Genomic DNA, 27,927 nt, shown 5'->3' with positions numbered 1-27,927 from the left:
CTAGTTGAAGAGTTAGCATAGCATTTCCAAAATTTAGTTATATACCAACGTGTCATTTTCAGGTGCTGTTCATATATTGGGGCTGGGTCTTTGCTGTCTGCAAGGGAATTTCCCCCCGGAGCTTAGCAAATAAGGTGAAGCTCTGCTGACCTTCATCCAATCAAAGATTTATTTTTTGCAAGTGATTAGGAATTATTTGCAAAGTGTAGTTTCACAACATTTACCAAGCGTCGGGGAAAAAATTACCTTGCAATATGCAACTTCTCTTGCAAAGTAAACAGCTTGTTTGCCATTAGTAAATGAATACTATAAATCACCAGAGTACTCTGGGTTTTATAAAAGAGTACAGAAGTAATGAAAGTGATTGTAAACGATCACCTGGTAAAACAGCCCATCCAGTTGAAAATTGAAATGAAAGGCAAGACATGTGTATAGATGTAAAAAAAAAAACATTAAATACCTTTTATTCACTTTTTTTATAAGTGATCACATTCCCTGTTCTCAGCTGCATTACAGCTGGGGGGAAGGAGGAGAAGCAGCAGCACACTGAACTTCCCAGTAAATGGTTGTGCAGGAGGGGCGTGTCAGGACAAGTCTGATCATTGGAGGAGAGCAGGCTGAGCTTCCAGCATAGCTAGAGAACTGTCCACAGTGTTTTCTTCTGCTTAGTGAGGTCAGTTTTTATTAGGAAAGCATAGGAACTGGCAGGAACACCAGGGATTTCACACAAAGGAAGCAATACAAAGAACAGGATGCTTTTTTTTTTTTATATACAAGTACATGGTACAGCAGGCACATATCAGAAATATGCAATGCTGGGGTAAAAAATGCTTTAAGGCCCTTTAGGCAGGATATCTCTAACTAATATTTTGAATAGAGCCGTTAGAGAGGACAGAGGGGGATAAGTAATGTGTACATTTCTGCTTGAGTTATTGATCTGTACAGCAGGTTTTTACCAACAGAAAGCGTAAATTGAAAAACATGTTATAAGACGCTTTGAGCTTCAGCCGCCGGCTGCATATGAAAGTGCAAAATATTAAAAAATTTCAATATTTGATATTTACCTAACTAAATAAATACACACACATATATACATATATTTTTTCTTCCACAATTGATATAGAAATTCATGTAGTCATCACAGTTAATTATTTGCAATGCAGAAGAAGCAACACAGCTGAAAACATGTACCATCAAAAAAGGGGAAGCAAAAAATGCATACACCTGTGTTTCCCCTCCAGTGGGAGAGATTTAATAAAACTGGTGCACAGAATCTGGAGCAGTGGCTGAGAGCGCTGACTGAATGTTCTAGGCTAAAGGCCCCTTTCACACAGGCAGACTTTGTCTGCTCAGCAGAGGGTCTCTCCGCTGAGCAGGGAGATGACAGGTCCCTGTCCGCTCAACTTATGCAGAGTAGACACGAATACAGCCGGTTGTTCTCTATGGGGCAGTTGGATGAAAACAGACTGCCTCTCGGTTTCCATCTGACTGTCATACGACCTTTTGCCTGTTTAATGGACAGAATTGGATTGAAAGTTGGCGGATGTCAGTGGACTGTCTGTGTGAAAGGGAACTTACACCTAAAAGCTGATTGGTTACTATGCACAGCTGCACCAGATTCTGTGTACACCACTTTTAGTAAATCTCTCCCACTGGGGGGGGGGGGGAAACATGTGTATTTATTAAAAGATATTTATATAGCACTATTATTATTATACAGGATTTATATAGCGACAGCAGTTTACAATATAAAAGGGAGACAATACCGTTATAATACAAAAAAAACACAAGAGGATTAAGAGTGCCCTGCTCAGAAGAACTTACAATCTTATAGGGTGAGGGAGGTGGTACAAAATGTTGTAACCGTGGGGAATGAGCTGATGGAAGCGGTAAAAGATTAGATGGAGACATGATAGGCTTCCCTGGAAAGATGAGTTTTCAGGGATCGTCTGAAGGTAGCAAGAGTAGGGAATAGCCAGACAGGTTGAGGTAGCGAATTCCAGAGGATGAGAGAGGCTCTAAAGAAATCCTGGAGACTAGCATGGGAGGAGGAGATGAGGGAGCTTGAGAGTAAGAGGTCTTGAGAAGAGCGGAGATGACGGCTTGGGTGATATTTGGAGACAAGATTGGTGATGTAGCTCTGGGCAGAGTTGTGGTTAGTATTTTGAATTAAATTTGCTGGCCAATTGAGAGCCAGTGTAGGGATTGGAGGAGAGGGTTGGCAGACACTGAGCGGTTGGAAAGGTGGATAAGTCTGGCAGCAGCATTCATGATAGGCTGAAGAGGGGAAAGCCTATAGAGAGGCAGGCCAATGAGAAGGGAGTTGCAATGGTCAAGGCGAGAGATAACAAGGGAGTGAATGAGGAGCTTGGTCTCTTTCATTTGTTGAAAAGGGGTGGATTTTAGAGATGTCACAGAGGTGAATTCTACAAACTTTTGGATTAATTGGATTTGAGGCTGAAAAGACAAGTCAGAGTCTAGGAGAACACCTGATGGTTGCACTGTTGATTTTGATGGAAAAGTCATGGAGGGGGGCACGGGCAGGGGGATTATTATTAGCTCAGTTTTAGAGAGTTTTAGTTTAATCAAGTGATGCGATATCCATGCTGATATGTCAGTAAGTAAGTAATGCGAGAGGAGACTGAAGGAGTGAGGCGAGGCGTAAACTGATTTGGTTGTCACCTGCGTATAAGTGGTATTGGAAGCCATGGGCGGTTATCAAGTGACCAAGGGAGGAGGTGTAGATAAAGAAGAGAAGTGGGCCAAGAACAGAGCCTTGGGGGACCCCCACAGAAAGGGGCCCATGGATCAGACCGGTCTGTGGTGGCAGTGTGTGTTGCAGACGATTATTCTAAAATCATAATTGGTATTGCTAAATTGAGGAGTTCTGACTCTCCCGTAAATCAAAGGTCGGTGGTGGCAGTTAAAGGGTTAATTAGTCCGATGACAATCGCTCTCAGGCTGCTGGCACCTATATTGTGGTCCCGCAAGCTGGAAAATCTCTGTGCTGGGTGCAGCTGAGAGTGGTATAGTTACGCAAGTGACAGTGTGATGTGAAACCGATGTGGTGATGCGGTCCTCCGTTACGAGTAAGAGGAGGGCAGGGGTCCAATACCCGCATTCGTCACATATTGGTTTATGCATCCCTTTATATATATTTTGTACACTTTTTTACTATGCTGCACCATAGTTAAATACTCTTTAAAATGCTCTTTAAATTAAACTACTACTAGTACATCAGAGCAATCTGTAGCTTCTTCTTACCAAGCTATTCACTGAATATTAAAAGACAAATAAAATTGCTTTGCGTCCAGAACTGAAAGGTGAAAGGAACTTTTAGCCAAGTTTGCTGGATTACAAAATTTAGCATCGCCATGATCTCTTTGTGACTCTTACCTTCTTTACAATCATGTTTGTTCTCGTGGAGTACAAATCCATTGCGGCATTGGCAAACATAGCTGCCAATTGTGTTGATGCATTCATGTTGGCAACCCCCATTTTCTTTTGAACATTCATCTTTGTCTGTTGGCGAGAAACATTTGTGTTACCCCTTTGGAAACCGCACATCATGTTGCACCTAAAATTGCTGTTAAATCAAGCAAAGCATGTCATGCAAAACCATGTCAGCCTGTAACCTTGTACACATATGACTCTGCAGGTAACATGGATATTTGTTTATCATTAGGACTTCGTTTGTTCCTTTTTTAAATGAATTTCCAAAAATTATCAGGATTTTTATATATTTTTTATAGAAAACTGAAGCTAAACTTTTTACAATGTTGAAGTTTCTACAGATTAGTAAATACAAGGTTGCAGGTAACATGTTTTGTTTATTTAAAGCTTAGCATTATGTACAGCTCTAAAAGAACAATATTCTTAATCTTAATAAATCAGTGTATACATTTGGGATCAATTCATGAAGGCAAAAGTTATTAATATGTAAAGAGATGGCTATAGGCCAGTATACTAGGTAAAATTAATTAATATTAAATATGCATACTGCCACCATTAGATCTAAAGTAAAGATGAGAAGATGGAGAGCAATTTTCAGAAGGTCAACAGTGTTTTTGCATAAAGAAGGATTCTTAACAGCAGCCATTCCAGAGAGAGGCATCCACTAAAATAGGAATGTGTCAGATGTCATTATCCAGTAGACCTGGTCAGGGCTTTAGATCTGAACCGACAGATTGGTCTTGACATACACAGAAAAAGCCATGTCATGGCAATGCATAATGCAGATGAATAATAATTAGAGACGACACAAGGAAATGCTTAACAGTTTTATCGTGTGTGTCATCCTTCAAGGGCTTATTAGTCATCATTGTTGCCAAAGGGAGTTGTCATTCAATATATTCAAAATTAATTTTGGGGGGTTTTTTCAGTTAAAGTCAGGTTTCTACTTTTACTCTTCTTCTAGTATTTTATTCTAATTTCACAAGGCATTAAGGCGGTCCTAATGCTTAATAAGTTTAACTTTCTCTGAAAAAAACAAGTTTTTACCACTTTAACCTATTCTAGTAGATATACAACTATAAGTAGAAACAAGGGATTGATTTACTAAAACTGTATATTGCAAAATCTGAGGCATAGAAACCAGTTTCATATTCATTTTCAAAGCTTAATTGAACATGCTGAAGTTAGAAGCCGATTGACTACCATGCACAGCTGCACCAGATTTTGCACTCTCCAACTTTAGTAAATCAACCCAATAGAATTGAGCAGACTGCTTAAATGTAAAGCTCTTGCTTTCGTTAGGAGTTTAAATTGATCCCCAGCGCCAGCACATACCCCAACTCCTAGCGAGTTTTTTTTCTAAATGTTCATCAAACACAGCCCATGGCTTTTCAGTTAACCAGGTACCTTTGCCCATAATTGGCAGTGCTCATCTATGACATGTGATGTCAGTTAGGCAGATTTTTTGTTTCTTTGCAAAATGTACCAATATTCTGACATGACCTGATGAAAATGGCCCTTTCTACTTATAATATAAGCCCTTGACCATGAGATTTAAAGTTTTTGCCCACAGCTTTTTACTACCAGTCATGTACTTATACCAGCTAGGGCCAATCGACCCATTGAAGAAGTAGTACTTACACTGGCAAACAAAAAAAAGTAAAAAAAGGTGGCCTAGCCACTTATATTCTGTGATTCACTAAACTGCCTGCCTATGCAGCCTTGTTCTATACAAATGTTTACTAATAAAACTATCAAACAGATTTATAGGATCCATATAATTCAAACTACATTTATATTAACAATGGAATTTGATATATCCTTTCTCTGTTTGTAATACCTCGAAATTTAGCCCTGGTGTACTACCATTACATGGTAATAACATTACGGATTATAAAATAAAATGTAAAAATTAAATCCATCAAAGAAAGAAAATGGGATATAGAAAACTCAAACTCCATAAGGCTTTCTGAAACTCAGACACTTAAGATTGCCATTTTACCATGTATAAAACAAAAGAGATCCAGAGTAACCACTAGGAACTCAACCGATTGTTTCAGAAGGCTAGTATTTTAAACCTTAAAAATTTAATCTTTTACCATAGGGATCACAGACTATGTAAGCAATAGCTTTAGGCAACCAATACTGGAGTTGCTAGATTGTCCCAATAAAGTTTTGCGTAGATGAGATCCAAAATATTTTGGTCAGAACTTGATGTCAGGATACAGAAAACGTAGATAATGACATGATCTTAAGGGATGTTTGCTGTGGTAAGTTTAAAATGTGTTAAAAAGTAGCAACCCGAAATTCCCATGTGGTTAGTTTAAGTTATAAAGTCTAGAAAACAAATGCTTTGGGCATATGTTAACCCCAAGTCATTTGTGAGGAAGTGAGAAGAAAGCAGTTCCCCAGCTTTCAATGGATGTTTGAGCCCTTAGACCAAAAGAAGAAGCAAACATCCTTTCCCCACCACAAATAATCTTACGGGGTGGTCGTACCTCTGATCCTTTCAGAGGCCACCAGTCTGTCAAATATACGTACACGACCTGACGGAACACTTTTTGTCAAGTCCTTGCAAGATTCAAAAATAAAAATTTTCTCTTTGCAGGCAGCTTTCTTGTCTGTAAACAAAAATGTACCAGCGACAGCAAAAGAAATGAGTGTGGACAGTAAACTTGACCCCTCTGCAACATTATCATTCCCAAGTGTCCACAGTCTCTAAAAATAATTTAACATGTAGCATTACACAACAAATACTCAGTTACAATACAAACATTCAGCTATTATTTATAATAAACTGCATACACTGGTATAATGTTTTATGCTCTGTAGTGTAATTTTTATACACAAGGATGTTATAAGTGATGAAAAATACACATTGGAAAACTATGGTATGCTATAGAAATAAAAAAAAAAAAAAAGAAGCATACTGTATCTTAAAAAAGTGAGTACACCCCTCACATTTTTGTAAATATTTTATTATATCTTTTCACGTGACAACACTGGAGAAATTACACTTTGCTACAATGTAAAGTAGTGAATGTAAAGCTTGTATAACAGTGTAAATTTGCTGTCCCCTCAAAATAACTCACTTAGCCATTAATGTCTAACCCACTGGCAACAACAGTGAGTACACCCCTAAGTAAAAAAAAGGTCCAAATTGGGCCCAATTAGTCATTTCCCTCGCCGTTGCCATGTGGCTCTGCGTTACAGGGTCTCAGGTGTGAATGGGGAGCAGTTGTGTTAAACTTGGTGTTAATCACCCTCTCTATCTCTCTCTCATACTTGTCACGTGAAGTTCAACATGGCACCTCATGGCAAAGAACTAAGAGGATCTGAAAAAATAAAAATAAAAAGAATGTTGCTCCACATAAAGATGGCCTAGGCTATAAGAAGATTGAGCTGCCAACTGAGCTGCAGTACAGTGGCCAAGACCATACAGAGGTTTAACAGGACAGGTTCCACCAAAGGAGTTGAGTGCACATGCTCAGCATAATATCCAAAGGTTGTCTTTGGGAAATAGACGTATGAGTGCTGCCAGCATTGCTGCAGAGGTTGAAGGGGTGGGGGTTCAGCCTGTCAGTGCTCAGACCATACGCCACACACTGCATCAAATTGGTCTGCATGGCTGTCGTCCCAGAAGGAAGCCTCTTCTAAAGATGATGCACAAAAAAGCGCACAAATAGTTTGCTGAAGACAAGCAGACTAATGACATGGATTATTGGAACATGTCCTGTGGTCTGATGAGACCAAGATAAACTTATTTGGTTCAGATGGTGTCAACTAGCTGAGGAGTACAAAGACAAGTGTGTCTTGCCTACAGTAAAGCATGTTGGTGGAAGTGTCATGGTCTGGGGCTGCACGAGTGCTGTCGGCACTGGGGAGCTACAGTTCATTGAGGGAACCATGAACGCCAACATGTACTGTGACATACTGAAGCAAAGCATGATCCTCCTCCCTTCGGAGACTGGGCCGCAGGGCAGTATTCCAACATAACGACCCCAAACACACCTCCAAGACAACCACTGCCTTGCTAAAGAAGCTGAAGGTAAAAGGTCTCCAGACCTAAACCCTATTGAGCATTTGTGGGGCATCCGCAAACAGAAGGTGGAGGAGTGCAAGGTCTCCAACATCCACCAGCTCCGTGATGTTGTCATGGAGAAGTGGAAGAGAACTCCAGTGGCAACCTTTGAAGCTCTGGTGAACTCCATGCCCAAGAGGGTTAAGGCAGCGATTACAAATAATGGTGGCCACATAAAATATTGACAATTTGGGCCCAATTTGGACATTTTCACTTAGGGGTGCACTCACTTGTTGCCAGCGGTTTAGACATTAATGGCTGTGTGTTGAGTTATTTTGGAGGGGACAGCTAATTTACACAATTTTACAAGCTGTACACTCACTACTTTATATTGTAGAAAAGGGTGATTTTTTTTCAGGTTTGTCACATGAAAAGATATAATAAAATATTTACAAAAATGTGAGGGGTGTACTCACTTTTGTAAGATACTGAATACTCTATATAAAACACATTTATTAATGCGTATAATATATTCAAACGGAATAAGTGTATTTATTTTTTTACCAAATATACAAGAATCATTTAGGAAAATGTATGTGATATTTTTAAACAGCAATTTACCAAAAAATATATATGTTTTATTGCAAATTATATTGTTAATCGGTAACAGAAGGTTTTATTGCAAACGTACATTTTTGGCATTATAGCTTAGGAAAGAAAGCAAAGGCTGTGGCTTGAACCTGAGGCATTTCCTATCCCCCAAAAGCTTTCTTCAGCCTATCACATATATAAATTCATACCAACAAGGAGAGATGTGGGTGTACAGATTACTCCAGCCTACGGACTTAAACAAAAAAAAGTCAGCGCTGGAGTGGTTTACTGCAATGTTTTATAGTCCAAAATACTAGATGGCTATAGTCACCTTTCAGCAAACCTGTACTTTGCCCAATGTGACTCACACCCCACCCTCATTTGACAGCACTGGGGCTTCCTGACTGGCTGCTCAGGCAGTCAACACTTGCAAGTTTGTGTGAGGAGTCTGGTTTGAAATGGAAGATAAGTACGGTATATGTAGTTTCATATTCTTTCTTTCTCATTGAAGTAAACCTGTTGCCCAGTGTAGACAAAGTACAGGTTAACAGTAACATTAGTGAAATATATAAACTGCCCAAGACCTCCGCATTAAGATCTTGATTTAGGTTATAAAAGTGGTATGGAAATTATTTGCTTGGGGATTGTAGGACTGTGCAACAAGAACTAAAAATACAACTGATCCAGGGATGGACTGGCCATTGGGACTACAGGGAGTTTACCGGTGGGCCGATGGCTCAGTGGGCTGGCTTCAGTGACAATGGACCGCCGCCCCCCTCCGCTCCTCTGTCTCTCTCTTCCTGCAGCGCTCACCTCCTCTAGCTCCCCGCAGCGCTCACCTGGGGGGAACAAAGAAGCAGGGGGAGGACCATGGGGAGGGGACAGACAGCTGTCTCAACAGCTATGGCCTGGGAGTTTCTCACTTCTGTCTTATCATGTCCCATAAGGGGGGCACTAAACTGATTCTTTGACCCGGGTGAAATGATGTCTAGCTTCCCCACTGGTACTGCCTATAAGAGTACCAGTACCAGCTGTTCTACTCTAAAAGTAGAATGGCTAGTGAAGGGGGAGAGGGGGCTTGGGTGGCCGGGGGGGGGGGGGCAGGAGGAGTTGTCCAGCCGCCGTGGGAGAGACCTGTCAAAGTGGGCCAGTCTGGATGAAGTCCAGAGCCAAATTTTTGTCCCAGCCCTGAACTGATCCCCGCTCTTTGGCATACTACTTTCTATACAATGCCATAGTTTGCCCCACCTGGCCAATGGTGCATGATAGGAACCAGGACACCGAGCTTCAATTTTGTACCCACTATTGCTGACTTTAAATCCCCGGCCCCAATAATTTTACATACATAACATACATACCCCCCATACTTACTGTGACTAAAGCCCCCAACCTTTAGAGCTTTTTATCTGTACCTATCTATACTCCTTACTTCTACAACCACCTTAACCAGTATGCTCCCAACACCAGAAGAACTGTTGTAACTGCTCAATGTGATAGTAAGGGGGGGGGGGGGGGGGGGTATTTGGATAAGACTGGGTGGGCCCTAAAATAAGGGCATGATCTCGTCTCCCAATATCCCCTACAGATTAAATCCTTTTATATTCTACTAACAAATGTTGTAATTGGATAAGTGAAGAAAAGCATTTTTTAATGTTGAAGACATTTCATCACTCATCCAAATGACTTAGAACTGAGTAACAAAGGATCCAAAGAACGGAGAAAGCCACTTAGACAAGTGGTAAAACCGCTTCAACATTACAAACTTTTCTGCTGAATGTGACCAATTACTACTAGCCAAAGCAGAACAGACTTATAATAAATAATACTGTAAAAAATAAATGCACAAGGAAAAAACAAAAGCTGTATAAAGAAATATAATATTACACTTTGCTGCCTAGAAAAGCAATACACTTATAAATAATTTATTCCAAAATGTTCACAGGCGTTACTGGTTTACCTGTAAAACCTTTAAATGTTAAGGCCATACATTCTGTTCATCTTTAATTTGGTTGCAAGATCCTATGTACAAACCACAAAAATATCTTGGCTTTGACAAAATGTGGTTGAACCTGGGCCAGGAACCAGGCCTCTAAATCTAAGGCATTGGAAAATATCAATAAAGATGTAAAAATAGCCAGAAACTATGCCAAACAGAAGCTATATTACAGATAAAGGTTTCTCTGCAAACACATTTAATTAAAATTTTATAGGCACTGTAAGCCGTTCTCAAATTACCTTTCTTTTACCTTGAAATGGAAAGGAAAAGTCAATCAACTTAAAGCTGTAAAATGCAGAATATACTCATAAGCATGACTACAGTTTGATTGATTCTATATTTGTTTTAACTTCATAGCAAACAATCTAAAAACAGCACTGTGTCAGGGATGTACTCCATTTAATGTATTTTCCTTGGAACATATCTAAAGCCAACTTTTTTTACATTTTGGATAGTCTTTTGTAAAGGCAGAACTTCACTCCCTTAATCAACATGGACTATTTTTAATCCTTAATGCTGCTAGCATTAAGAAATAGACAGGAAAGTATATTATATTTACATGTTTTAAACATGTTTTTACATTTCTTCAGTTACTTCCTGGTTTCCATGCCCAGATAATTGATGTCATACATCCCAGGAGTCTTTAGGAGGGGAGGGGTTTTCTCAGCCAAGCACACCCTCCTGCTTGCATGCCTGACCCAAGAGGAAATGGCTTCCAGGAAGTAAATGCTACATGAATCATCTACCCTTACTCAAGATGGCCACAACCAGAAATGCTTGGGGGTGTTTTCTCAGTATAAAAACATATGTAAACATGGATGGATGGGTGAGAGTTTGCTTTAAATATAAAAAAAAAAAAAAAAAATTAAATAGCGTTTTTTGGTTTGTGATGTCCAAATGCATTTTAGTCCTGCTTGAAGAATCACAAAAGAAAATCTTAATCCAAGTAATCTATAGAAAGATGGCAGTGGCTCAAACCTGATTACCAGTCGTTTATGTGCACTTGTGCATTCTGTTTTAAACATTCTAAAAACTTAGAATATTAAATATAAAGGGCAGGATTTACCCAACATGCCTTAAAATGGTTGTGAACCCCTTACAAATACCAAGTGACTAGCCTCATGTGATACACAGATATCAAACAAATCCCCCTCTTCTCTACATATGTTCAATGTCCAGAACTTGTCTGAGATTCCAGAAAACAGGGGGCTGGGAGCTGAGAGCTGAAGTTGCACTCTGCAGAGATCAGTGAGGAGTGCCAACACACCCTCTTCACTCAGCACACAGGAACAGAGCTGAGGCTGTCACTCACAGACTGTGTTCTGTAGCTCCCTCCCCTGTCACCTTTTTTCCTCTCTTGGTGTCAGGAAAACTTGTCAGAAGAAATTCATGCAGAGGAGTAAAGCAACAGACAAACACTTAGTGCTCTGTATTTAAACAAGTGTACAATAGAGAGAGATATGCATTATTCAAATTTAATTCAAGGTTTGCAACCACTTATTTATTTCTGGCCTGTAAAAGTGTTTGTATAAAATATATAGGGAAGGAGGTATAGTGCACAACCACCACGGAGATGGTTGTTTTTGTATTCCACATGGCTCTAGAAAGATTACAGATGAAATACGATTGGTTGCCAAAACACACCTTGGCCAATTCTAATATAACATATAGAGAGGCAAAAAGCAAAGGAAGGTATTACCATACCTGAAAAGAAGAGTGCACGGAAGCCCTTTTTTGAAACCGTATTGTCAGACCGGAATTCAATTCTCATATTATTGTATTGTGAAGTAATGACTTCAGGCACTTCTGTTCCACAGAATTTTCCATGTAACTTGGAATCTGAAGATAACCCACTTCTTATCTCCACAAAATCATACTTGCAGACCTGAAGACAAACGGTTCAAAAGGGTTAGGAAAAATATAAAAACAGACCAAGGTTTAAATTTGCTATGAAGCATATATGTTTTTTTCTAAAATGATTTACAGAGTTATAATCTTCCCAAATTAAAAACTATCAATTGTATCCAATTCTTGGATTATCACTATGACGAATACATAAAACATGATTAAACAAAAATAACATGGTCCATGAATACAAGGGATCAATCAATCATGGGATGTTCTCAGATAAACCTGCTTACTGAGGATAGAAAGTCCAACAGACAATATAAGGAAGTAGTAAATGTATACCTTATTTACTAAAGGACAGTTCTAATCAATAGTCAGAATTATAACCATGTGCAATAGAGTGCAGGTACCGGAGTATGGTATGGAGAGATAAGCGGGAATAGTGGATAAGGGATAACAGGGGACCTTTGTTCCAATTCCTGAGAATATCAAAGTAAAAAAACTTAAACTTTAAAGCGGAGCTCCACCCTAAAGTGGAACTTCCGCTCATCGGAACCCTCCTCCCTCTGGTGTCACATTTGACATCTTTCAGGGGGGAGGGGGTGCAGATACCTGTGTAAGACAGGTATTTGCACCCACTTCTGGCCACAGTCTGCAGGTAGACTGCGGGCAGGACGTCAGATCCCGTCCCATCCCCCCCCCGTTGTGTTCTGGGAAACACATGGCTCCCAGAACACAGCAGTGAGCACGGGCAGTGAGACTCGCGCATGCGCCAAAGGGAACCGGGCAATGAAGCCGCAATGCTTCACTTCCTGGTTCCCTCACTAAGGATGGCGGTGGGGGCAGCAGAGTGATGAGCGATCGCTCATCCTCTGCTGCCGACGGCGCTGGACTCCAGGACAGGTAAGTGACCTAATATTAAAAGTCAGCAGCTGCAGTATTTGTAGCTGCTGGCTTTTAATATATTTGGCGGAGATCCGCTTTAAAAAGACAACCCAATATATATTGGATTCAAACATAAAAAAGAAAAAGAGGGGGAGAAAAGTAGGAGAGGAAAAAAAAGACACGAAGAAGGTCAGCCCGGAGGTCATTAGGGAACCGAAATGTGACAGAGGCATGGGTCCCTAATTATATCAAATTTTTTAGAGTTATTATGCAGTATGTGAGTGAGTTTGTCATTAACCATCATCCATCAATTTTCAGTGGAAAAACAGCAAACATAATCATATGGTGCAGATTCCTACATTAAATTACAAGTTTTTTTAATACACATTTGCTTTAACTTGGATACAAAGCTTAACGGAAACCATAACATGAGAGTGATTAAAGCTTGAGGGATCCTTAAGGGTTAACTGATAATCCACTTTAAATATAAACTAAATCAGACTTTGATCAAGTATAAAAATGTTCACAATCAACTGGCAAGAGTAAATGTTTTTTTTCCATATTAGAACTTGATGTAGTCTTAACAGGGGAATCACCATGTGCAATCCCTTATATAAAACAGCATGAATTAGTGAACTATTAGCAAGAGGGCATTGAAAAAGAATGTGCAAGGCAAACAGCCTACTCTCGATGGTACCAAGGTCCAAGTGTAGTTTCACCCCCAACTGAAGGAAACAAACAATATGGCCCACTGAAAAGGCACATGGTCAAATTCACATACTCATACGTCAGTGTACTACTCGCCAAGGTCAATCTAGAGCTATGAGCTATGAGCAATGAGAATGAGAATGGAATGTTCTCAACCTCTATACTTTGCCACAGAAAGGGCAAAAAAAAAAAAGTATAAAACAGGTAAAAAAAATATATATAACAGGGCATACCGATATGGTGCCACAAGGGCATCAGCTGTATGCGCTGTTGGGCCCCACATCCTGGAGACCGATCTGTCTAGTTTCTTGTCAAATCAGGAAGCTATCAAATCCGCATTTGCACAGGTCCAGATGTTTGCTGAAAAAAATCTGCCCGACAGTTTTCCATGCCAAAACTACAGACCACCTCCATCTCCAACACCACCCCCTGATGATTTATCTAAAGCACAGCTGTGTCATTGTCGAGTTGAACTCAGACTGGATGACTGGTCAGAAGGGGGTCAAATGAAGTAGCAACAGAGGAATTGCTTATAGATTCATGATGTAAATTAGAAGCGTAAATTTTGCCTCCCAACAACCCTAGACAGAGGGCCTAGAATTTCACCTTGACCAACCACATGGACAAACTACTAAAACAGAGGTCTTGGCTCAAGAACATAACCAAATTACCTTGCCCAGTTACAGACTAGATTTGTCCCACACCTTGAGAATGTTCAATTGAAAGGTTCTTGAGTGTGGATACCATAAATCCCAGCATTCGCATACTGCCCCACAGAGAAGACCAAAGCAGAGGACCAAAGTTGCAAAACCGGACTCTACAGCTTTACTAAATTCTCCTGGACAGAAATACCTTGACCTGAAGGGTATCCAGGAGAAGGCCCATGTGCTTCAAGTGATGCAGATGGAATCAGAAATTACTTTTTGATGTTTGGGATCCATCCGTTTTGGACAATGGAGCTCAAGACAAGGGAGATCTGCTCTAGCAGTAGCAGATCAAAAGTATCTTATAACCAATACCTGTGAAATGGAGATGGAACATAACTGGTGCATGGACCTATAGTATGTGAAAACTATTGGGGCCAAGTCAAAGCCAAATAACAGGGCCATAAACTGATAGTGGCGGTTGCCAACAACAAAGCAGAGAAAAAGCAGATCACCTGGAAAGAGGAGAAAGTCAGAATATGCATCCCTTATGACTATGAATGCCAAGAATGATGGGAAACAATAACTGACCAAATGGATTCCATCTGAAACTTGAGGGCAAGCAAAGGCATTGAGAGAGGGCCTTCAAGTCCAAGATGGGGTGAATTTTCCCATTTGGTTTTGGAACTGTAAACAGCTGTCAGTTAAAACCTTGAAACATTTAAGTTGGGTAACTGGAGTGATGACCCACAGTGCAAACAATCCCCAAATTGCTAAAAGGGAAGTCAAGATTGCAGAGATGAGGAAAAGCACAAGGTGCAAATTTAAGGTGGAGGATTTTTAACCCTTTTGTAACCTTTTACTACTTACTGCATCTATGCATCAGCTACAAGAGTTTCCCAAGTCTACATGATGGCCATCAAGATTCTCCCATCTTTGATGGAACTGGTGGAGTGGACCTTTATGTGGTGGTGGATTTATCTGTAGGCTTGGTTCCCTTAGGATGTAGAATTCCGAGCCCAAATGGATGGAAGGAGTGGGTACTGGAACCCGATTTATAGGAATTAAAAGGAATGTTTTGACACGAGCAAGGAAGAATTTTAGCTGTGGCTTTGTTCCTTAGCTCTGTGTGCCTAAGGTAAGTGAATACACTGGCCCCGAATGCATTTTTAATGATTTCACTTACTACACCGACCAGCATATAATATAGAACACCCTAAAGATCTAGATAGACGGAAATGTTAGCTGAGACATAACCAGTTTAGCAATTGTGACCAGTGGGCCAAAGCCTGAGAGATGAATGTGGAGGCAAGCATGGGCTCCTCACCAAGATGAGGCAGATTAGACCATTTCTTGACAAAATCCTTAGCAAATATATGGAGTGCCGGGAAGCATTTAGGGGCAAGGAATTGTTTGTCTGGGTGTTTTGAATGTTTGTAGATAAAAGTCATCAAAAATAGGGAATGATGGGGAAGGTAAACACCTTGGTGGTCCTCTAAAAGGTCCCCAACAGAAATCAGAGATATCCAGCATCTCCATGTCAGATTCCACTGGGAAAGGTAGCTGAAGGCATTTTAAAACCCGTGACCAGGATGAGCTACAAGTTGCACTGACTGTCATAAAAACCATGTATAAACAGAAGAGAAACTCCCTCTGTGAATCATGAAAAGGAATGAGCATCTATGTGTGAAAGCAATGGTGGAAATCAGAAAGGGGCCGCCAGAGCTGGTAGTTCCACGTCAAGCCTGTAAAGAATTGCAGAAAGCATAGTCATTCCCTGCACCAAGCTCAATGTAACAGGTAGTGCAAAATAGGTCCTGATTTGGCACATTTAGATGTAAAGAGAAAAGGATCGCCACTACTCCTGATCAGCCCACGTAAATAAATGATAAAAAGCATTCTCAGCCTACATGTCTCCACCAAACCAGACCCCTTGATGCATTTCGGCCAGCCCACTGGGGCTTAGTCATAGGTCGGTGGGGCAAAATTCATCAGGGTGTGGTCAGTACATTGACCAGGGGGCTATGGCTGAAAAGGGGTGCGTAGCCTCACACTAGGCGAACATTGGTGTGCTTAACATGTTTCGCGTTGACAATTCATGCTTCTTAAAAGGGAGCGTGAAGGATTAATTACATTAAACCCTGTTCAGGAATAAGCACAGAGTTCAAAAAAAGAGATTTTTAATACAGCTTACCTGTAAAATCTTTTTCTTGGAGTACATCACGGGACACAGAGCGGCATATTCATTACTATATGGGTTATATGGAGTACCTTCAGGTGATGGACACTAGCAATCTCAAACAGGAAGTGCCCCTCCCTATATAACCCCCTCCCATAGGAGGAGTACCTCAGTTTTGTAGCAAGCAGTATGCCTCCCAAAATGGTCCCCATAAGAGGGGTGGGAGCTCTGTGTCCCGTGATGTACTCCAAGAAAAAGATTTTACAGGTAAGCTGTATTAAAAATCTATTTTTCTTTATCGTACATCACGGGACACAGAGCGGCATATTCATTACTATATGGGATGTCCCAAAGCAATGCTTACAATGAGGGGAGGGAGAACATCTTCCCAAGACAAAAGGATTTAATTTAGAGATATACTCAAATCATAATAAATCCAACTTAGTTGAGAAAATTTTTTTTTAAATTTAACTCAAAAGGGAGCCCCCGGAATCCGAGGGTCTCAAACTGCAGCCTGCAGCACTGCCTGCCCAAAGGCTGTATCAGTATTCCTTCTTACGTCCAACTGGTAGAATTTTGTAAACGTGTGGACAGAAGACCAGGTTGCCGCCTTGCAAACTTGAGCCATAGAGATCTGGTGGTGTGCTGCCCAGGAGGCGCCCATGGCCCTAGTAGAATGAGCCTTTAATGATAACGGAGGAGGCAACCCCTTCAAGCCGTAGGCCTGAGTGATTAACTGTTTAATCCACCTCGAGATGGTGGATTTTGCAGCTGCCTGCCCCTTCTTGGGCCCATCTGGTAAAATGAACAACACATCTGTTTTCCGGATCTTCTCTGTAGCTTTAAGATAGGCCTTCATGGCCCTGACAATATCCAAGGTATGCAGCAACCCTTCCTTTCTGGAAGTAGGTTTAGGAAAGAAGGATGGTAATACCAAATCCTGGTTTAGATGAAAACTGGATATAACCTTTGGTAGGAAGGAAGGATGAGGGCGGAGAACGACCTTGTCCTTATGTAAAATAAGATATGGTTCCTTACAGGATAAGGCTGCCAGTTCCGATACTCTTCTGGCGGAAACTATGGCGACCAAAAATACTAACTTCCTTGTCAGTAAAACCAAAGGAATTTCAGCCAACGGCTCAAAAGGTTGTTTCTGTAACCTTGACAGAACAAGATTTAAATCCCACGGACAAAGCAGGGATTTAACTGGAGGATTAATACGTAAAACCCCCTGCATGAAGGTCTTAACCAGCGAGTGGGTGGCCAGCGGCCGCTGAAACCACACTGACAAAGCTGAAATCTGTCCTTTGATTGTGCTTAATGCCAGTCCTCTATCCACTCCTAGCTGGAGAAAACTTAATACTCTATCGATGGTAAACTTACGAGAAAGCCATAGCTTGGACTCACACCAGCCTACATAGGCCTTCCAGACCCTGTAATAAATCACCCTAGAGACCGGTTTCCTGGCTCTGATTAGGGTAGAGATTACTTTCTGAGACAGACCTCTACCCCTGAGAATCAGGGATTCAGCTTCCAGGCCGTCAAATTTAGATGCCGTAAGGCAGGGTGGAGGATCGGACCTTGCGATAGCAGGTCTGGCCGTAGAGGAAGAGTCCAAGGGTCTCCCACTACCATCTTTAGGATTAGTGAATACCATGCCCTTCTGGGCCATGATGGAGCTACCAGGATGACTGGTATGTGCTCCACCCTGATCCTGCGCAGCAGGCGGGGTAGTAACTGGAGCGGGGGAAAAGCATAAAGTAGTTTGAACTGATGCCAAGGGCAAACCAGCGCATCGGTTCCGCAGGCCATCGGATCCCTTGAGCGGGATATGAACCTGTCTAGCTTCTTGTTGAGTCTTGATGCCATGATATCCACGTCCGGCACTCCCCATCTCTGGCAGAGTGTCTGAAAGACCTGTGGATGTAGAGACCATTCCCCCAGCAACAGAGTCTGGCGACTTAAGAAGTCCGCCTGAAGGTTCTCCACTCCTGGAATGAATATTGCCGATATGCAGGGCACATGAGCTTCTGCCCATAGGAGAATCAAGCTCACCTCTCTCTGAGCGGCTTGACTCTTGGTTCCCCCTTGGTGATTTATGTATGCCACTGCCGTGGCATTGTCCGATTGAATTCTCACCGGGAACCCCTGCAACTTGGCCGTCCAAGCCCTGAGGGCTAGTCGAGCAGCTCTGAGCTCCAAGATGTTGATGGGCAACTGCTTCTCTGGCTTTGCCCAAGTGCCTTGGCGAGTGCAACCATCCAAAATTGCTCCCCAGCCTGTCAGGCTGGCGTCTGTGGTTACTATCTTCCAAGCCACTGGGCTGAAAGACTTCCCCTTCAGTAGATTCTGAGGGTCTAACCACCAACACAGACTTTGTCGGACTCTTGATGAGAGCGGCAAAGGGATATCTAAGGCCTGTGGCCTCCTGCTCCATGCTGACAGGATGGCTGCCTGCAGGATGCGAGTGTGGCTCTGGGCGTACGGTACCGCCTCAAATGTGGCCACCATCTTGCCTAGTAACCGCATACATAGGCGAACAGTTGGTTCTTTCTTGCTTAGAACCAGTAGGATTAATTCCTTGATGGCTTTGACTTTTATCAGAGGCAGAAACACCCTCTGTTGTTCTGTGTCTAATCTCATGCCGAGATATTCCAACTGCCTTGTGGGCTGGAATGCTGATTTTTCTCGATTTAGGACCCAGCCGAACCTCTCGAGGTACTGAACTGTGAGGGCCACTGCTCGTTCCAAGCCAGGAGACGAGTGATCTATGACTAGGAGGTCGTCCAGGTATGCTAGGATCGTGACCCCTTGGATCCTTAGATTGGCTAGGATTGGAGCTAGGACCTTCGTAAACACCCGGGGGGCCATAGCCAACCCGAAGGGAAGCGCCACGAATTGGAAATGACGTAGAGCCACCGAGAAGCGTAGAAATCTTTGATGTGGCTGGTAAACTGGAACATGAAGGTAAGCATCCTTTATGTCTATGGATGCCATAAAATCGTCCTTCTGAAGTGCGGCAGCTGCTGACCGCACGGATTCCATCCGAAATGAGCGGACCTTTAGGTATGAATTCACCATTTTTAAGTCCAAAATTGGCCTGATATCGCCGTTGGGCTTTGGGATGATGAATAGGTTGGAGTAGAAACCTAGCCCCTGTTCTTGGACTGGTACCTCTACTATTACCTCCTGAGAGAGTAGATGATTCAATGCCGCTATTAATGCGGCTCCCTTCTTCGGATCGTTTGGTACTCTTGACTCCTGAAAATGAGGAGGAAACTTTAGAAGTCTAGTTTGCAGCCTGTAGCCACGGAAGACCGTACCCATTTGTCGGGAATGCTGGCCTCCCAAACCTCTGCAAAGAGACGCAGTCTTCCCCCCACCTTCGTGGGTGGGGGCGCCCCTTCATAAGGCCGGCTTGGGGGCTGGCTTTGCTGGCTTGCGAAACCACTGCTTCTTGCCTCCGGCGGCCTGTCCCTGCGACTTGTTAAAGTTTGATCTTGCAGGAGGCCGTCGATACTGTTTGGTATTGGAAGGCCCCTGCCCAGGGGAGTACTGTCGTTTAAACGCAGGCCCCCGAAACTTTTTCTTGGTGGGCAACAGAGTACTTTTTCCGCTTGAAATGGTCTGAATGTATTTATCCAGGTCTTCTCCGAAGAGTCGTCCTCCATGGAAGGGGAACCCTACCAAGAGCTTCTTGCATGGGGGCTCTGCCTCCCAGCTCTTTAACCATAAGAGTCTTCTCATATGGATAAGGGATAACGATAAACGTGACGCTTGCTGGATAGAATCCTTAATCGCATCTACCGTAAAGCGTATGGCCCTAGGGACATCCGAAAATTCTTCTGCCTGCTGGGCAGGAATAAGTTTAAGCATCTGCTTAGCTTGATCCGATAATGCTTGTGCAACCCCAATTGCAGCCACAGCTGGCTGCACTACTGCCCTTGCAGTAGTGAAGGAGGTTTTAAGTAGCGTTTCCAAGCGTTTATCAACCGGATCCTTGAACACCTGTATGTTTTCTACAGGGCATGTTAAAGATTTGTTAACACATGAGATGGCTGCGTCTACAGCCGGGGCTGCCCATCTCTTGGAAAATTTCTCTTCCATAGGATATAAGGCAGAGAATCTTTTTGGCGGTACAAAGATTCTATCTGGCTTGGCCCAATCTTGGAACATAACTTCCTCTAGTAGAGGATGGATCGGAAAAACCGCATTGGTTTGAGGCGCTCTTAGTGAGCCCAAAGCTGAGACCGTTGATACTTGGAGATCTGGTACTGGCAAGTTGAACGTCCTATGGACCAAGTCTGTTAAAACTTGAACCCACCAGCTCTCCCCTTGGGAGGCTGCGCCAGACTCCTCCGTACCCGGATCCTCGATCCCTGAACCTACTTGGTCCTTGTCCAAGAGGTCTTCCAATTCCCCTGCGGAAGGGACCTCCTCATCTGAGGGTTCACGCTCGGGCGACGGAGATCTATTCCGTTTTTTGCCCCGCATAGCCTTGGCTATCATTTTTTCCATTTCCTTTAGAGAGGTGGACAGTACCTCGTCCGTGACCACCCTAGGGTTGGACTGACCCGTGCCAGCTCCAGCCCCAGATCTCGATGGTCCCACCAAGGCTCCCTCTGGGGAAAGTAGCGGCATGACTTTGTCCGAGACCTCAGACCCTCTGGGGGAATCCCCACCTCTTGTACCCTCTGAACCAGATGCCATGGTACAATACCGAGGTACGCCCGCTACTTAACAGTGTTTGGGAAAATAAATAGTTGTTGCCCAAAAAACCTTTCTGGGGGAAAAAATGCCTTCTTTCTTATTAACTTGGTTTGTTTTCTTTTTTTTTTTTTTTTAAACCAAAGAAAGAAAAACCATTCTGTCCCCCTTTAGTAGTATTTGCCAAAAAAAACTGCTGTAAAAGAAACCCTATCTCTAGGGTAAAGGACAGTCTTTTTGAAGACTGTAATACTCTTCTTTGGCCACTGTGTGTCCTCGGCGCCCCACGCTGCCGCTCTGGTCCTTCCTCTCTCAGTTCCAACACTTCACTGAGCTGGGAACTTTTTGGAAGGGCCGCCCCTTCCTTTTACCAACAGGCCCGCCCTTCCCCTGTCAGCAAACGGCGCGTGAAATTGCGCCCATATCACGGGGACGCGCGCGCGCCCGCCGGCGGGGGGGGGAGGGGGCCCACGAGGAGGTCAGAGGCTGATCCTGCCGTCCAGGCCAGGATCCACAGAGCGGCATTTTTTCCTGCAGCAACCGCCTGGACCTCTCTGAGCAGGCTTGCAGGTAGGAGCATTCACTCCTTTACATAAGAAACCTCAGTAGATTCCCAGGGGCTTCTCTTAGAGAGAATTGTCACTATACACACAGGCCCTTTTTCAATGCTTTCTAGCACCAGTTGCAATACTACCAGGGAGGTCACGATTATGGGGAATATATACATACAGAGTCATCCTATCCTAAGATATGTGACTCACCTTGCCAGATGCAGCGCATAAACCATAGGCATGTCCCACTGTGACCTTCCCCCAGAAAAAACCTGCTGCGAACCAAGTTCCGCAAGTTTCCCCTTCACTTACCTGCTCCATGCCGCAGGACTTTGCACAGCAAGAGGTCCAATCTTCCCCCATCTCCGTGGGGCGTCTAGACCTTCAGGCCCTGGGTTCCTATGAAGGATTCACTGTCCTGGGCCCATATAGCACCCTGGCAACAGAAACATTAGGCCCCCAAAGGTTTCTAAGTTCTGGGCCCAGAGTCCAGCTCTCTGTGACAGAAAGCATTATGGGCTATACCCCAATGGTTTGGGGTCCGGTTGCTGACCACTTTAGCACTGAGGCCTTTGGACAGAACCGGTTAGCCCACCTTAATCCCAAGGATGTGGAGGCAAGCTAAACCATGACCAACACCTAAGACACTGGCGTAAAAACTGAGGTACTCCTCCTATGGGAGGGGGTTATATAGGGAGGGGCACTTCCTGTTTGAGATTGCCAGTGTCCATCACCTGAAGGTACTCCATATAACCCATATAGTAATGAATATGCCGCTCTATGTGTCCCGTGATGTACGATAAAGAATTTAAAATTTTAACAAATATACTGATAATACTATATTATTAGAAAGGTAAACCTAGGTACTTACAAACATGAGTGGACCGCAGAGAGCAAGGAACAGAACAGCAAATGAGGACATAAATAGGCAATCATGGTGATACACCTAGGTGGGTAGCGTAGAAGGCCTGTATTGTATTAGGGGGTGGGTATGCTCATACAGCAGGTTGGGTTAATATTGTCAATGTTTATTGTTAATCAATTTTTTGAAAAAAAGAAATAAAAATTTGGGTTATTTACTAAAGTCAAATCCACTTTGCACTACAAGTGCAAACTACAAGTGCAAAGTGCACTTGGAAGTGCAGTCGCTGTAGATCCGGGGGGGACATGCAAGGAAAACAAAAAATAGCATTTTAGCTTGCACATGATTGGATGATAAAATCAGCAGAGCTTCCCCTCATTTCAGATCTACCCCTCAGATTTACAGCTTTCAGTGCCATTTCCAGTGCACTTTGCACTTGTAGTTTGCAAAGTGGATTTGACTTTCGTAAATAACCCCCATTATCTACCTTTATATACATTATTCTGTTTTTAAATCAGTGCCTATAAAGTCCCACTACCTGTGGTCTCCATTTTTCTCCTGGTATTAGGACAAGCCTGCACCCCATGTTCTGGGACATAGGGATATGCTTTCACCTCTACTTTGAGTAGCGTCAAAGGCAATCAAACAGATTGCCCTTCCATTTAAAGGTTTTTAATCATTTAAGAGAAAAAGAGCTACCCCCTAAAAAATACACAGACCGCCTGAGTAAGGTGTACTAGGGGGTACACTGTGGACAGAGCTCAGGAACCACAAGGACTGTATCTACAGCAAAATCTGTCTTCAAGTACAAGCTGTTGGGGGTAGTGCATAGAGAGCTGCTTCAGTGTACTCTACATGAGAGAAATCACAGGAAGGGAAGGGGCTTGGTCTGTGCACTAGCTTTATCAGTGTGTTTATGTGCACAAGGTTCTGGTCAAAAAAGACGATAGAAAAAATTAACTGGCAATTCAGGCATAAGCAGCATCAGTTTTTCTAATCTGAACAGTTGCCTTCAGATAGACTAACTGCTCTCACTACATTTAAGGAATGTAATGGACTTCTCTTCTGCAGAACGAGAACCACATCTTGGTTAAAAAAAAAAACTGACACAACTTTAGGTAGAAAGGTTGGATGGAGGACGCAACACTACCTTGTCCTTATGACTAACCAATTATGGCTCTTTCCAAGAAAGAGCAGCCAATTCCGATACCCTTCTAGCAGAGGATATAGCCACCAGAAAAATAAATTTCCTTGTCAAAAGGACCAATTAAAAAAAAAAAGATTCTAAATGTGAAAAAAAAAGGACTAAGGGAATATGGCGTAAAGGTTCAAAAAGGCTGCTTCTGCAATGCCAACAGAACCAAATTCAAGTCCCATGGACACAAGGGTGTCCTAACTGACGGCTTGATCTGTGTTATACCCTTGTAAAAAAGCCTGGACCAAATAATGCGTAGCCATTGGTCTTTAAACCAATACCGACAAGGCCAGCTTAATTTCTACATCCAACTGCAGAAAGGCAAGAATCCTACTTATGACATACTTCCGAGGATGCCAACCCTTTTGATTCATACCAAGTCACATATGCCTTTCAGACTCTATACGACTCTGGAGGTCGGCTTCCTAGCATTAAATCAGGGTAGACAGCACTGAACCTGAAAGCCCCAGTTTCCTTAGAATGTGGGATTCAATAGCCAAACCAATAAATTTTGCGTTTGTAAGGAAGGGTGGAATATTGATCCCTGCGAGAGCAGGTCTGGACGTAGTGGAAGGGTCCATGGGTCCCCCACAGTCATCCTTACAATCTCCACATACCAGGACCTTCAGGGCCAGGCTGGAGCAACAAGAACCACTGGCCTTTCTTCCCCCTTGATCCTGCGAAGAAGCCGTGGTAGCAGCTGAACTGGGGGGAGGGGGAACGCATAAATCAGTGAGAACTGATCCCAAGGGGTTACCAATGCATCCATCCCATAAGCGAGTGGAACCCTTGTCCTTGACACAAAGTTGTCCACCTTCTTGTTGAACCTGGATGCCAACAGATCTACGTCCGGGGTCCTCCGTCTTTGACATATGGACAAGAAGATGTCGGGGTGAGGAGACCATTCCCCGGAGACAACTGCTGGCGACTCAAGATGTCCGCCTGACAATTCTCTATTCCCAGAATGAAGACTGCAGATATGCAAGTAACATGCCTCTCTGCCCAAGCTAGGACATGGTTCACCTCCCTCGGGGCTGCGTGAATCCTGGTGCCCCCTTGACGATTGGTATAGGCCACTGCAGTGGCATTGTCGGATTGAACCCCGACAGGACAATTTCGTAACCTGAGCGACCATGCCTTCAGAGCCAGGTGTGCCGCCCAAACTTCCAGAATGTTGATGGGCAAATTCTTGTCGGTCTAGGACCACCTGCCCTGGACAGTCAGCTCCCCCAGGACTGCTCGCCAACCTAAAAGGCTGGCATCTGTTACCATCTTCCAGGCAACAGGAACGAAAGACTTCCCTTTCTGCAGATTTCTGGAGATCAACCACCAACTGAGGCTCCGACGCACCCCTGGGGTCAAAAACATTGGCAAATCTAGAGCTTGGATATTCTTGTTCCAAGCAGAGAGTATACTGCAATAGTCTTGAATGAAATTGGGCATATGGAACGGCTTCCCTAACAACTTCATGTAAAGACTAATGGAGAGTTTTTTTTGCCTGGGGCAAAAAAAAAAAAAACTTTCCTCTGGTTTGTACCCTTGACCAGACCCAAGTACTCCAGCCTTTTCACTGGTCGCAGGGATGACTTCTCTAGATTAAGAATCCAACCCAAGTATCCCAGAAACTTGACTGTGCTGACCACAGACTGGTTCAAACGGTCCACCAACAGCAGATTGTCTAGGTATGCTATAAAACTGTTATGGCCCTGAGCCCCTAGCCTGGCCAGAACCTTTGTAAACACCTATGGTGCAGTAGCCAGACTGAAGGGCAAGGCTACAAACTGATAAATGATGTTGCTCTACTTCGAATCTCAGGAATTTCTGGTGAGCAGAGAAAATAGGTACATGCAGGTATGCATCCTTGATGTCGATTGATGCTAGAAGTTCTCCACCCCGAAGGGTGGAGACTACCGACCGGATAGATTCCATGCGAAAAGAGCGAACATTTAGGAATTCATTCAGACCCTTGAGATCTAGGATGGGTCCGACATCCCCATTTGGTTTTGGCACCATGAAGAGATGTGAATAAAATCCCCAAACTGTGCTCTTCTGTTGGAATCTTTACAATCACCCCTTGCTTTACTGGATCTTTGGGATCTGAGGCTTTGGAAACTCTCACAACTCTAGTTTGCAACCTAGAGATACGTTAGAGATGACCAATGATCTCCTCTTGCCAAGTTCCTGAGAACTGCAGAAGCCTTCCCCCCACCCGATCTAGCAGGGGGCACGCCTTCATAAGGAGGCCTTGGGACTGTTTAATAGGTTTCCACCCCCAGGACCTCGTGTCCCTGGGCTTGTCCTTGAGTTTTTTCTCTTGACCCTGAAAGCGGAGGCCATCGTGACTGCCTAGAGACGGATGCCCCTAGCACCAGAGAGGAAGCCGGTTTAAAAGAAGGACGCCTACTGCTTCTTTTAACTGGTAAAAGAGTACTCTTTCCAATAGAAATCTTTTGAATGGATTTGTCCAAATCATCCCCGAATAACCGTTCCCAGTGAAACGGAAAACTAGCCAAAGGCTTCTTGCATGGCGCTTAGGCTGACCAATTTTTCAACCACAGGATTCCAAGCATATGTACCAACTGGAGCGTCAGACGGGGGGCCTGATTAATAGAATCCTTAATAGCGTCAACAGCAAAGCATAAAGCCTTTGGTAGATGGGCTTGCTGAGCAGTAACCACCCTGTTTCACCTGATCTTTTAGGGATTGACAAATGCCCACAAATGCTACCGCAGGCTGAGCTACAGATTCTGCCATAGAAAAATATGTTTTTAATAAAGGATTCCAGTCTTTTACCCATTGGGTGCCTAAACATCTGAACAAAGTTAGACTTATTCACACAAGAGATAGCAACGTCAACTGCTGGAACACTCCACTTCTTGTTGAATTTTTCCTCCATGGGATAAAGTACATTTCTTAGGAGAAAGAAAATGCTTTATTTGGATGACCCCAATCTTCATATATAAGCGGTTCCAACAAAGGATGGACAGGAAGCGCATGCAGGGCCTGTGGGGCTTTTAACCTCTTTCCCACCGGGCTTGTTTTTCAGATTCAGTGTTTATGAGACTAAAACAGTTTTTTTTGCTAGCAAATTACTTAAAACCCCCAAACATTATATATATTTTTTTCTAACACCCTAGAGAATAAAATGGCAGTCATTGCAATACTTTTTGTCACACCATATTTGTGCAGCAGTCTTCCAAGCGCACTTTTTTTGGAAAAAAAAAAACTTTTTTCAATTAAAAAAATAAGACAATACATTTTGCCCAATTTTTTTTATATATTGTGAAAGATAATGTTACGCCGAGTAAAATGATACCCAACATGTCACGCTTAAAAATTGCGCCCGCTCGTGGCATGACGTCAAACTTTTACACTTAAAAATCTCGATAGGCGACGTTTAAAAAATTCTACAGGTTGCATTTTTGAGTTACAGAGGAGGTCTAGGGCTAGAATTATTGCTCTTGCTCTAACTATCGTGGCGATACTTCACTTGTGTGGTTTGAACACAGTTTTCATATGCGGGCGCTACTCGCGTATGCGTTCGCTTCTGTGCGCGAGCTCGTCGGGACGGGGCGTTTTAAAAAAAAAAAATTTTTTGTTTTCTTATTTATTTTTATTTAGGTTTATAATTTTTTACACTGAAATAAAAAAAAAATTGATCACTTGTATTCCTATTACAAGGAATGTAAACATCCCTTGTAATAGAAAAAAGCATGACAGGTCCTCTTAAATATGAGATCTGGGGTCAAAAAGACCTCAGATCTTATATTTAGACTTAAATGCAAAAAAAAGAAAAAAAAATTGAAACTGTCATTTTTTCAAATGACAAAAAAAAAATGTTTCTTTAAGATGCTGGGCGGGACTGACGTTTTGACGTCACTTCCACCCAGCAGAGCTATGGGGACGGGTGGGGGCAATTTTTCCCTCACTCGCAACCCCAGTCAGCTGCCGAACGGACCCGATCGCCTCCGACGCTACCGACAGCTCCAGTAAGCGGCGGAGGGTGCGGGAGAGCGGCAGGAGGGGGGCCCTCTACCGCCACCGATAACGGCGATCTCGTGGCGAATACGCCTCGGAGACCGCCGTTATCGTGTACAGGACCGCCCACTGAAGAGATGGACATCTCGGTTGTGGCAGCAGCTGCTGCCATTACCGAGATATCCATCTTTAAAAAGAGGACGTCTTTTTGACATGGGGCGGTGGTCAAGAGGTTAAAGAACCCAAGGAAGAAGTAGGTCTTCCAGCTGGCTCCGTTAAAGGCAACTTAAATGCTAAACGTACCATTTC

General features: G+C 43.1%; 1 protein-coding gene across 3 annotated transcripts in view; it reads right to left on the bottom strand.

The window, feature by feature from the left end:
* TLL1 (tolloid like 1) overlaps positions 1-27,927 on the bottom strand; it is a 224,401-nt gene that overhangs the window by 13,416 nt on the left and 183,058 nt on the right. For 2 of the 3 annotated variants that reach the window (XM_040332851.1, XM_040332867.1), the window contains 3 exons: positions 11,766-11,946; positions 5,952-6,074; positions 3,397-3,522 (listed from right to left, as the gene is read on the bottom strand). In XM_040332851.1, the coding sequence (XP_040188785.1) occupies positions 3,397-3,522; positions 5,952-6,074; positions 11,766-11,946 (430 nt within the window). The remainder of the gene's footprint in view (positions 1-3,396; positions 3,523-5,951; positions 6,075-11,765; positions 11,947-27,927) is intronic. The other variant, XM_040332860.1, reaches the window with a different exon arrangement.

Source organism: Rana temporaria, chromosome 1 (genome assembly GCF_905171775.1).
Source record: "Rana temporaria chromosome 1, aRanTem1.1, whole genome shotgun sequence".
Classification (NCBI taxonomy): Eukaryota; Metazoa; Chordata; class Amphibia; order Anura; family Ranidae; genus Rana; species Rana temporaria.
The sequence above is the reverse complement of the archived record's forward strand: the minus strand, read 5'-3'. Positions and strand labels throughout refer to the sequence as shown.